The 11,830-nt window shown below is 48.4% G+C and overlaps 1 protein-coding gene, 1 long non-coding RNA gene and 4 other non-coding genes across 8 annotated transcripts; 5 read left to right on the top strand and 1 right to left on the bottom strand.

The window, feature by feature from the left end:
• Window positions 1-356: 356 nt before the first annotated feature.
• Window positions 357-8,537, bottom strand: RAB42 (RAB42, member RAS oncogene family). Of its 2 annotated transcripts, none has more exons than XM_045859109.1 (2): window positions 1,636-1,970; window positions 357-895 (listed from the first exon to the last, which is right to left on the bottom strand). In XM_045859109.1, exons 1-2 carry the CDS (start codon window positions 1,968-1,970, stop codon window positions 472-474), a joined length of 759 nt encoding a protein of 252 aa, XP_045715065.1. In that variant the 3' UTR covers window positions 357-471. The 2 variants fall into 2 exon arrangements, 1 of the variants encoding a protein (XP_045715065.1); XR_006787971.1 differs by lacking the exon at window positions 1,636-1,970 and adding an exon at window positions 8,435-8,537 and having other exon boundaries at window positions 760-895.
• Window positions 8,334-11,519, top strand: LOC123831842. 2 transcript variants are annotated; one of them, XR_006787972.1, is made up of 5 exons: window positions 8,334-8,619; window positions 9,983-10,080; window positions 10,382-10,464; window positions 10,792-10,841; window positions 11,294-11,519. It is a non-coding gene; the product is annotated as an uncharacterized LOC123831842 (long non-coding RNA). The 2 variants fall into 2 exon arrangements; XR_006787973.1 differs by lacking the exon at window positions 8,334-8,619 and adding an exon at window positions 8,649-9,174.
• On the top strand, window positions 9,016-9,150 carry LOC123832420. The gene has a single exon (XR_006788072.1). It is a non-coding gene; the product is annotated as a small nucleolar RNA SNORA16B/SNORA16A family (small nucleolar RNA).
• LOC123832427 lies at window positions 10,134-10,264 on the top strand. The gene has a single exon (XR_006788077.1). It is a non-coding gene; the product is annotated as a small nucleolar RNA SNORA44 (small nucleolar RNA).
• Window positions 10,499-10,618, top strand: LOC123832428. The gene has a single exon (XR_006788078.1). It is a non-coding gene; the product is annotated as a small nucleolar RNA SNORA61 (small nucleolar RNA).
• Window positions 11,147-11,220, top strand: LOC123832379. The gene has a single exon (XR_006788037.1). It is a non-coding gene; the product is annotated as a small nucleolar RNA SNORD99 (small nucleolar RNA).
• Window positions 11,520-11,830: the final 311 nt, after the last annotated feature.

Genomic DNA, 11,830 nt, shown 5'->3' with positions numbered 1-11,830 from the left:
ACAGCATCTAAGGAGCCGGGCTCCCCCTGAAATTCCCCACAGCCGTTCTCACCTGTGCAGCGGTGCATAGACTCAGCGTCTCAGCGTCCCAGCCCAGGAACACTGCTGGAAATGGCCACATAGCCAAGAGAAGGTGGTGATGACAGTTCATGTCATTCAGTTCTCAGCATGTGACAGGTCCTGGCTGAGCATATCCCCCCATTATCTCATTCATGCACCCCCCCACCCCCCTGAAGTAGGGTGTTTTACAAGGAAACAGGCTCAAGAACAGCAAGCTGCACACCGGCATCTGAACCTTTCTAGTGGGAAGCAGCTGAGCCCGAAATCAAAATCCAGGAGCCATGATTGTGCCAGAATATTGTTTATATGAACGCTTAAGGTATACTCTGCCATTTGCCCTTTGGAGAGATACTCTCTCCATCCCACCAGCCTTCTGGGGTTGGCACTGCTTCAACCCTTTCCCTTCCAGAGTCAGCACTGGCATGGGCCTGCCTGTTGCTGCCTGCTGGGGTGCCGAGGGGTTTGAGTCTTCTTGATGAGCCGAATGCCCCCCCAGTCCTCCTCCAACTTGATGTTCCCCTGCTGCAGGGCTTGCTGGATGGTGTCAGCCAGTGTGTCAAAGGCCAGGTCCACATTGCAGTTATTTTTGGCTGAGGTCTCCATGAAGGCCATGCCCAGGGAGGCAGCCAGCTCCTCTGCCTCCTGGGCTGAGACACAACGGGTGTTCTGTAGGTCACTCTTGTGGCCAACCAGCAGGAAGATTGCCTTGTCGGGGCCCTGAGTGGCCACCACCTCCTGGTGCCAATGTGGAATGTGTTCAAAGGACTTCCTGTTTGTCACATCAAAAACCAGCAGGACACCCACCACATTCCGGTAAAAAGACCTGGTGATGCACCTGATGGGATTGGGGAGTAAGTTGAAAGGCTTACGTCTTCAGGACACCCCCAGAGGCAGAACCTCCCCTGCATCCACTGAACACCTCCCCTACTTCCCCACCGCCCGTTATAGCTCATTTCACACTGCCTTGTGCTTCCATTCCTGGGTTCTGTCTCTCTCCCTAGATACCGGGTGCTTCTCAGTTAAGGAGGGAGTTTGATTCACGTACTGCTCTCCTGACCAGTCCTCCATTCCTGGGGGAGGCCTAGTATTTTCCTGTGTGAAGGTCTGCTTCCCCACTCTGTCTGGCAAGCTCCTGTGCCTTGTTCAAGGCCAACACACATCTTTCCTCCTTTCCCATCTCCTTGACCTCCCGCCCTGTGCTCCTGTGGGCTCCCCCAGCACCCACATCCCTCATGCCTCCAGGGTTCAATGTCGGGTCTTTCTCCCTTGCCCCCAAGGCCTGAATGTTCCTCTGTGGTGGGAGGGACGACCAGGTCTCAAGCATCTGGCTCAGGGGCTTGGCCCACCCAGCTGTATTTGTCAGGTGAATGACTCAAGAGGGAGGGACCCCAACCCCCGGGCAGGGACACCCAGACCTCTACTTTTGGGCCACTGGGGCTGACCCCTCGGAGGGATCTCCACGGCCAGGGAGACCGGCATTGATTCCCGAACTGAGGTTCCTCACCTACCCATTTCTCCCCTTCTCTTTCCTCCTCCACCCACTTCGTACCCACAGCACACGGCCCCGTCCCGCACCTGAAACGCTCCTGGCCCGCCGTGTCCCAGAGCTGCAGCTTGACCCACCGCCCGGCTCCCAGCTGCAGTAGGCGGCTGTAGAACTCGACGCCCACCGTGGGCTCGGACTGGAGCTCTGCCTCCGGCGCCCGCGCCAGGGTCCCGAGCGCGCCCCCCACGTAGCGCCGCAGCAGCGACGTCTTGCCCACAGCCGTGTCCCCCAGCAGCAGGATCCGAAACTGGTAGCAGCAGCCTCCCGCCTCCATCGCCGGAGTCTCGCCTCCACGGGGTCCGACAGTCATCCTCCAGCAGCACCCTGCCGCGTGGCCGGGAAGGGTGGCCCTGACCCCGCCCATCACGGCTGCTAAGCGACCCGTCACCAGCACGTGGGGGACTGTGGAGCCTGGGTTGTTTTCAGCCCAGGGGGCCTGGCCCGGGGGAAGCTGGCTGGTGGAAACGCCTAAGTCACTCACTCTCTGAGCCTCAGTTTTCTCTGTAAAATCAGGATAATGGTAACCCCTACTTCACGGGTTGAAAAGATTAAACTGAAGTCGGGAGGAGGACTGGGGAGGAATGATAACCAAAGGGGAACTGCCTAGAGGGAGGAGCCGCTCTAACAGTGCCAGAGCGGTCACATCATTCCTTCACCTGCTGTGCTGGTTTCTCTCTCCAGCGTCACTCTCCTGTTAGTTCACCCAGCTGGGACCCCTGCTGCTGGACCTGGCGACACCACTCTGGAAAGCTGATGGCTTATAGGTGCCCCTTTTCTGCCGGGTGCCCTTTCCTGGGGGCCCACATACGCTGGCCTGGGGCTTTCTTCTCAATGTTCAGGTTCTATGTTCAACAGCCCCCGCTGCTTCTTCCTGTCTGCCCGTGCAGGGCCCCACGGCCCAGGGAGAGGATGTGACACAGTCTGGTAGAAGAGGCAGGGCAGACACAGACAAACAACTGTGATCACAGAGGGAGTGCATTTGGCCTGTGGACTGGACAGCTAACATTTATGAGGCCAGATGGTCCATTCTTTATGCTTTGTGGGCAGCAACCCTTTGAGAAGGGGCTCAGACGTGTGGCTTGTCTCAGGTCTGGGACTCACATCTGGGTTTGTCTTCTTTTAAAAATTTACTTATTGCTTTTATAGGGAGAGGAAGGGAGAGACAGAAACATTCATTTGATGTTTCACTTCTTTATGCATTCATTGGTTGGTTCCTGTATGTGCCCTGTCCGGGGATTGAACCCACAACCTTGGGGTATTAGGATGATGCTCTAACCAACTGAGCTACCCACTTAGGGCTGTCTCACTCTTTATTACCCCCTTGATATGCCCCCTTGATAAGCCACAAATGACTTACTGCAAAGTAAGTCCAAAGAGGACAAGGACATGGTGGTCAGTTCTACTTCCGAGATGCACTGCACCCTTTCCAGTCGGGCCTTCTGGTGACCCAGGGCATCAAGGCCGGACTTCTGGCTAGTCCCAAACAGGTAGATTTTTACCAGTTTAACTTGTTTTGGTAAATTGGTGGGGTGGGGTGGGGGTCCTCACTATTTCAACCATCACGTCATCACATTTCCTCCTCACACAACGTTGTGAGTAGGTGTTATCCTGTCCATTTTTACAGATGAGGAAACTGAGGCTCAGAGAAGTTAAATAACCAGCCCACGGTCACTCAGCGAGGAAGGATGAGACTACCTTCTAAGTCCGCCAAACGTCAAGGCCTGTTTGCTACCATGTTTGCTACTTTTGTTTCTGACTGAACAGGTCGGGGATCTGAAAAGGCCCAGGTTTTCTTCTGGCTAACTCTAAACAAACCAGTGAGAAGCCACCTGCATGGCAGAGCCTGAAGGAACCCAGCTGTGCCTGCCCCTTCCTCCAGCAGCGGGAGAGAAACCTGACGGCCTAGGAATCACGAGGCACCCAGAGGAAGGTTGCGTGTGTCGGAGGGATCCTTGCCACCAGATCTGCCCAAATCAAGAGACTCTGCCCACTCCATCCTGCCTCGCCTACTCCTCCATCAGGGTGTTCTCCCCACCTCGCTCTGTTAGGCTGGAAAATATTTTTGGTGTCAGGTTCTTGCAGATGCCCCCAGTCCTTCTTTACCTACCACTGGGGCTCTGAGCTCCAGCCAAGCTGAGCATCTTTCCTTTTCCCAGCCCTCAGCCAGAACATTCTCCTTCTGCTCCTCAGAGGGCTAACACCGCAGCCTAGATCCCTGCCCTCGGGAAGCCCCTCCCAGACCGGCCAATGAGGTCACATGCCCCTTTAGTCTGCGTGAAGTCTGTCCCCCTTCTAGGTGTGAGCCCCTTTGGGGCAAGGACCAATGGTTGTATCCTCAATGCATGATACAAAGTAGAAACTCGGTAAATACGTATGGTTGAATGAATGAATGAAAGTGGAGAAGTGCTATTCATGCATGCATGCATTCATTCCTTCCGTCAGTCAGACACCATAATAGAGCAAGACTTGAGGAGGTCCAGGTCGGAGAAGACCTCTTACAGGAGGTGATGGGTCTCCAAGGACAATGGGAGCTGGGGAGGTCAGGGAGGAAGGGCTGCTGGGCAAAGGCAGAGACGCATGAAATAGCTTGAAATGCAGTTTGAGCCCAGCCTTCCCAGAGAGCTTTATGGTCAGCACACATGGGCAAGTGCACTGTCAGGATCAGCCTGCTTGGACTTCCTCTCCCAGACACTGTGGGTTGGGGTCATGTGCCTGCCTCTGACTGCACCTAGCACTTGAATGTGGATGTCAGCTGACCTATGTGACTTGGGGACAAGTCTTCTCCCCTCCCTACCCCTGCTTCCCCTTCTGTTAAGTGAGGCAAATTGTGGTGCCCACCTCACAGGACAGTTCTGGAAAAATGTGTTGAGAAGTCAGTGATTTGAAGGCAGGTGAATTACATCATCTAAATGCTTTCTCGCTTACTTAAAAAATATTTTATTGGGGTAAAATTGGTACAATAAACTGCACATATGAAAAATGTACAATATAAGGCATTGTGACATAAGTGTACACCCACGAAGTCACGCCACAATCGAGATAACGAACATTAATCACCCTAAAAAGTTTCCCCATATGCTTTTTACATTCTTCTCTCCTGACCCCCACTCCCAGGCAACCACTGATTTGCTTTCTGCCACTAGAGAGTACTTCACATTCTCTCAAAGTGCGTATAAATGAAATCAGACAGTATGCGTGTTTGCCCAGCTCCCTTCACTCAGCAACGCGAAGATTCATCCATGTTGATACACACGTCAAGTCTGTTCCTTTTTATAACTAAGTAGTATTCCAGTGCATGAATATACCACAATCTGTTTACCCAATCCTTTGTTGAAGGACATTTGGGTGATTTCCCGCCTTTGGGCATTACAAATAAGATTTCTGTGAACATTTATATTCAAGTTGTTGTGTAGACCTGTGCTTTCATTTCTCTTGGGAAATACCTTGTAGTGCAGAGATCACCTAATATGGTAGGTGCACGTTTTACTTTTTTTAGGAACTGACACACTGTTTTCCAAAGTGGTTGCACTATTTTACAATCTTGAACACTGTCTGAGAGTGCCAGTTGCTCTACCTTCTTGACGTCACTTAATATTGACATTTAATTTTTAGCCATTCCAGCGGGTCTGTGGTGTTATCTCATTACAGTTTTAATTTGCATTTCCCTGATGACTAATGTTGAGCATCATTCATATGTTTATTTGCCATCTGTTTATCTTTTTTGGCGAGATGCAAATTTTGTGGCCATTTAAAAAAATTGAGTAGACTTTAGTGTTGCATTTTAAGCATTCTTTATGTTCTGGGTAGAAGTCCCTTGTTGGATTATATGTTTTGAAAATACTTTTCCCTGGTCTGTCTCTTGCTTTTTATTTACTTAACAGTGTCACTTGAAGATCAAGAGTTTTAAATTTTGTTGAAATGTAACTTAATAGTTCACTATTGTACTGGAGGTCCCAGAAAAAGAAATAAGAAGCATCCAGATTGGGAAGGAAGAAGTAAACCTGTCTTTATTTATTCATAGATGTGTAAAAAGTCCTAAGAAACTTACAAAAAAAATTGCTAGAATTAGTGAGCGAGTTTAACAAGGTTGCAAGATACCAGTCAATATGCAAAAATTAATCCTATATCTATATACTAGCAATGACTATTTGGGATTTGAAGGTGACAAGAATAATACTATTTACAATAGCATCCAAATATGAAAAACTTTGGGATAAATTTACCAAAAGGTATACAAGATGCAAGACCTATACACTGAAAATTATAAAGCACTGTCGAGAGAAAGATGATCTGAAAAAATGGAAAGATATACACCAGCCTCATGGATTGGATGACTCAATATCATTAAGATGTCAACTCTCCCCAAATTAATCCAAAGATTCAATGCAATATCAGCCAGATCCCAGTAGGCTTAAAAATAAAAATAGAAATTAGCTGATACTAAAATATATATGGAATTTCAAAGGGCTCTGAACAGTTAAAATAATCTGAAAAAGTAGAATGAAGTTGGATGACTTATCCTACTCTATTTCACCACTCATTAAAGAGCTATAGCAATCAAGGCAGTGTAGTACTGAGCCCAGAAACAGACTAGTACGTATGGTCAACAGATTTTTAATGAAGTGCCAAAGCAATTAGGTGGAAAAAGAATCTTTTCAACAAATAAAGATGAAACAATTGGATGCCATATGCAATACAATACCTTGCCTCTTACACCATGCAAAAATATTAACTCAGAATGAATCAGAGATTTAAATGTACGAGCTAAAACTATTAAACTCCTAGAAGAAAACATAAAAAAACTTTAATGTCTTTGAGTTAGGCAAACATTTTATTTTATTATTTATTTATTTTAAAATATTTTTTAAAAGGGCACTAGGAGCACAAACTACAAACGAGAAAAATCAATATATGGACTTAATCAAAATGAAGAACTTTTGCTCTTTTCGACACTCTGGCTGGTGTGTTAAGACCACGGTGCAGGGACCAATGGCAGATTTGGGGAGAGCAGTGAGGAAACTACTGCTATCTTGTGGGTCAGCAGGAATGATAACGTCAGTGCGGGTAGTAAAAACCGTGATTCTTGAAGTATCTCAAAGATGAAGAACACAAGGGTGAAAAAGGTGAAGGGCTTAAGCAAAACAAACAAACAAAATAACCTCATGTATAACAGTATGGTGATTACCAGAGGGAAAGGGGGCTGGGGGGGAGGTAGAAGAGAGTAAAAGGGGCATAAATGGTGATGGAAGGAGACTTGACTTGGGGCACTAAACACACAATACACTACACAGGTGATGTACTATGAAAGTGTACCCCTGAAACCTACATAATTTTATTAACGAATATCACCCCATAAATTCAATAAAGGAAAAAAAAGATGGAGAACACAGGATCTGCTGATGTATTGAACCTGAGATGTTAAGAGAAAGAGGAGACCAGGGTCGTTCCAAGGACTTACTGAGAAAGGGAAGAGGAAGTGTGGAGGAGGGAAGGCTGTGTCCTGGGAAGCCTGTTTACTGAACATCCCAGTGTAGAGGTCAAGGAAGCTGCAGGATATAAGGTCTGGAGCTCAGGAGAAAAGTGGGGGTGAAGACACCCATTTGGAAGTCATTAGAAAGCTTCTTACACTCTTAATCTGTCGCCTTTTCCATAAAATGGGAAAAATAGTAGTACCAACCTTTTAAAGTGCATGTACACATAAAGATAAGTAGATTGAGCACAGAATAGGAGCTTCTTTTTTTTAATTCTTTAAAAAAATTATTTACAGAGAGAGAGGGAAAGAGAAACATCAACTTTTTGTTCCACTTATTTATGAATTCATTGATTGCTTCTTGTACGTGCCCTGACCCAAGACGGAACCAGCAACCTTGGTGTATCTAGAGGATGCTCTAGCCAACGGAGCTACCTGGCCAGGGCTGGGGCACTTAATTCTTGACAGCTACTATTTGTATATTGACGCTTATTCATTAGATGGACGAAATACGCAAATGGCACAATGACTGTGAGTGTGGTCACTGGGGTGGACTCCCGGATTGGGATACCAGCCCCTCACTTGCTAGCTGTGTGATACATGCCTGTTTCCTATCTGAGTAGAAAAGGTCATAATTATAATGCCTGTACATAGAGTTATTATGCAAAGTCACTGAGGTAATCGAGTACAGTTTACCGGTACTTAGCACTCAGAAAAGATACTTACCTATTAGCGGAAAAGACAACCTTGAACAAATTATACATTCATCCCAAGAGCAATCAGTCCCCTCTTCCTAACACGCCCTCCCAAGACTCCTCTACAAGACCTTAGACAGCCCGCGAAACGCACTCAGACGCTGCCCCCACCAGGCAGGCCGACGGTGGTCCAACCGGAGCCCTTTCTTTTCCCAGCTCTGAGGACCTGCCCAGACTAAACTCGAGGGCGCGGGGAGTTTGACTCATGCGTAGGCCCAGCGCCCTCCGCAGGCCGTTCAGGGAGTACTGGGCAGACGTGAACGAGGTTCCACAGTCACTGAGCACACCCTCTGCTTCGTTCCTCCGCCCGCTTTGAAAAGATGCCCGCCCTGCACGCACCTGGGTCTGGGAGCCGGACGCACCGCCGGAGCCGGAAGGCAAAGGGACCAAAGGGACTACCACTCCCAGCGGTCCGTGCGGTGCGCGGCTCCAATCCGCGCGCGCGCGGCCGCCGGAGGCGGAGTCTATATATACTGCCGCGCTGCACGAGCCAGTCCTTTCTCCCGACCGCTGCGTTCCTGGTTGTGTGTGATAAACTGGGTTTGCTGCTCTACATGCCCATCTTCTACCAGCAGCCCCCTCCTTCCCTGCCCTTATCCTTACCTCCATCGGCCTCCCGAGGCTGCAGGATGGAGTATGGCAATGAGGAGCCAGGCCTCTCCGGCCGCTGGGGCCGAGGTCCAGAGGGGCACGTGGGCCGCCTGCGCAGAAAGGAGGGCCGGGGCCCTTGAGGACCGCGCCCTTCCCCCCTACCCTCGGCCCGCGCGCCTGGCGCTCGAGTATGACGGGTAAGTAGCGTGGGCGGGCGGTTGTGTGCACAGCAACTCTGGGCTTTAAGTGGCTTAATTTGCGGGAGGTCGCGTGTTGGTGTGAGCCAGACCTTGAATCGGAATCTGCCTTTATATCCCACAGCTACCTACTGGGTTACTCTGGGCAAGTGACTTCCCTTTTATTATCTGGCTGCACAACACACGTTACGAAGGTCGCCCTGGTGAATATGAGGGCAAGTTTTTCTGGAGGATGGGTTTTAGGGTCATTCAGGTATTAAGTGGTAATTGGAGACTATAGGATCTGTTTTCTTTTGGTCTTCAGAATGATGAGTTTCAGTAGGCGTTAATGATCTGCAGGATTTAGGTGAGTTTTAGGGCAGAGCAGAGCTTGGGCTATCCTGTGACACAGTGCCCTGTGGCCCTTATCGAAGCTGCTGCTGCTTCCACGTAGCTGCTGCAGTCAAAAAGGAGCCCAGAGTGACAGTTTTCCTTGACGGTCGCCGTTCTGTTTGCTGTAACTGATCTGCAACATTTCGGGAAAAGACAGTTTCGATTGTACCTGCTGTTTCTCAGGTATAAACAGATCTTGTTTAACATTGATATGTTTCCATAGACTAGCAAAAAATGTTGATAGGGTGGTGATTTTCAACCAGTGTGCCACAAGGATTTTTAAAACGTGCAATTCCTGCCAGGGCTGATGTGGTCAGTGGATTGAGTGTTGGCCTGTGAACCAGGGCTCAAATCCCTGTTAGGGCACGTGCCTGGGTTGCTGCCGTGTTCCGGTTGGTGTGTGAGAGGCAACCTATGGATGCATCTCTCGCACTGGTGTTTCTGTCCCTCCTTTTCTCCCTGCCTTCCCCTGGGTACAAGTAAATAAAATCTTTTTAAAACGTTAGAAAAAAAAAAACCTTGTAATACCTGTAGGGGCACTGACCTCTTTTCCCTTAAATTGCAAATATAATGGCAACAGCCAGCGCAACAATAGCCATCCAGAGTGAATGAATCAAAATCATACCTATTTTTTTGTCATATCGGCAAAAAATACATTTTTTTTTTTGGTGTGCTGCAGCATTTTAATACTTGTGTGTACCGTGAGATGAAAAGGGTTGAAAATCACTGTGATATGGGGTCTTTCATAGCTTTTGAAGAGTAGCGTGTTGAAGCGTAGCGTGTTGAAGCCAAGATAGTATGGAGGAGCAGATGGGAGTGGGTTAGACACCTTCATGGGGAAATCCAGTGGTAAGTGGCACAGATCTTGGTGGTGCTTTGGATCATTGCCCTTGAAAGCTTAAGGCCTCAGTATCAGGATCAAAGGCCAGTTAAACCTTTATGATTCTGAAGACCAAATAGAGCATTCAGGACAACTGTGTTCTCATCTTAGCTGTTCCAGGTGAAGATGGCTGGATGGCTCAGATTGCTTTCTGGTGAGTGAGGACCCAAGCCATGGGAGTGATTGGAACATAAGCACTTCAGGACATGGTAGGTTGGTTTCTTGTGGGAACTCAATTTGGGAGCTACCTGGTGGTTCAGTAAAGCATGTTTCCAAGGGCTGTGGCTGATCGTAGCCATGGGATCTCCAACTGCATGCGAGAGCAACCTGGAGAGACTTTGACAGCTCAGGTCAGCATAATACCTGCAGCTGCCACTCGCCTTTCCTATAATATCTCAGGACCTGGGCTTGAGAGCCTGCCGCCTGAGTCCAGGCATTTCCATCAGTTTCCACGCAGATGGATATATTGCATCAACTTTGGTTTTAGTGCTTTCACACTTTTTTTTGCAGGCTGTCACCACATTTCCTGGCTGTGTCTGGTACTGAAAAAGCTAAGACGTCAGCTTGTTGCTGTCCCTGTGCTTTAAAATAAGGTAAAGTTAGATGTTAGATGTTGAAGACAGCCTGACCCTCCGGTTCCCTTTCCCATCGGATCTGAACTCCGGTCTTGGTGGTCGTAAAAGGAGGGAAAGTAACACTGAAGCTGGCGTCACAGCTCTGTAGCTTGTGGGCTGGTTTCAAACAAGGTTGAATTCTCTTTGAACTTGTTTCTTCCTCTGTCAAATCAGAGAGAGGGAAGAGCAATGGTGTGACTCTCTGGGCGTTGGTATAGTGATGGCTGACTGATAGTTCTGTATTTGGAAGGAAGGGATTTGTTCATTGGCTTTATTGCCTCTTGACTGAGTGTGTCCTTTTTTTAGATGTCATCAGTGAGCTGTCTTCATCTGTGATTGATGATCTACGGGGTTGGGTAAGTGGGGCAGTTGTCTACCTTGTGTGCTATATTTCTTAGCTGCCAGAGAGCAAAAAATTAATGTTTACAGTACGATTTGGTGTGTTAGGTTTGCCCATACTGAAGTCCAAGAGCACACTCTGCTGTGAGTGGAATGTAGCAGAGGGGACAGCCCTGCACTTTGGGCAGCACGGGCTGCTGTGAACACGCTATACAGGAGCTTGAGCTCATGCTCCTTTGGGGTAACTTCGAACAACGGAAGGTGGATTTGGTAGAAACAAGTAATACTGTCTAGTTTGGGGCATTTGTTTTATTCTAGGGTGACTGGTCTGGGATGAAACCTAATCTAAGTGGACATCTGTGGATGATAAATGCGGATATGGGACTGAGACCAGCTCTTAGGATAAGTGTCTGGGCGGCACTGATGAATTGGGGCAGCATTAACACACTGGCTTATACTTCCTTTTCAGGAGAGAAGCTGTGTAGGAAGAAGCTAAAAGACCAGTTTGTGGGGGCCAAGAACAGAGACCAAGTAACAGTAAATCCCCTCAGACCACCCCTCCACCACCCACCCCCTATGCTCCACTGCCTGCTGCTGGTTCTTGAAACGCCTTTGCCCACCCCTTATCTGGGGCTGGTCCCCTGTCCACCCTGCCCTGCAGCGTGGAGGACTGTCATAATAAACTCTTAATGTAATGAAGTTGTCAGCCTTTTTCTTTGGGCTCAGTCCCAGCAAACTCTCCCAACAGGTTAACTGTAGGTGAAAACAGTGACCGTGGTTGTTTTGTGAGTGCTGGTACGCTATCTAAATAGTATGTAGACCCAAACTAAATCATAGCCTCAATTTCTTGATAAAAAAAGTCTGACCTCTCTGAATAGGATTAGTTCCGTAATTGCAGTTAGACATGGTTCTCCTTTGCTGAGCCTAAGATTAGATCTTTGAAGGCTTTTGTGGTATGGCCACTTTAACTCAAGTTGTATTTCCCTTGCCACCCCCTGCCCCCCAA

The sequence above is a fragment of the Phyllostomus hastatus genome, unplaced genomic scaffold (genome assembly GCF_019186645.2).
Source record: "Phyllostomus hastatus isolate PE091 unplaced genomic scaffold, TTU_PhHast_1.1 phas_scaffold_182, whole genome shotgun sequence".
NCBI lineage: Eukaryota > Metazoa > Chordata > Mammalia > Chiroptera > Phyllostomidae > Phyllostomus > Phyllostomus hastatus.
This window is presented reverse-complemented; position numbering and strand designations above follow the sequence as displayed.

Coding starts and splice junctions, on each gene's coding strand:
- RAB42 (XM_045859109.1), bottom strand. CDS start 1,970: ATGGGCGGGGTCAGGGCCACCCTTCCCGGCCACGCGGCAGGGTGCTGC. Junction 896..1,635: donor GCGGGCCAGGAGCGTTTCAG/GTGCGGGACGGG, acceptor CAATCCCATCAG/GTGCATCACCAGGTCTTTTT.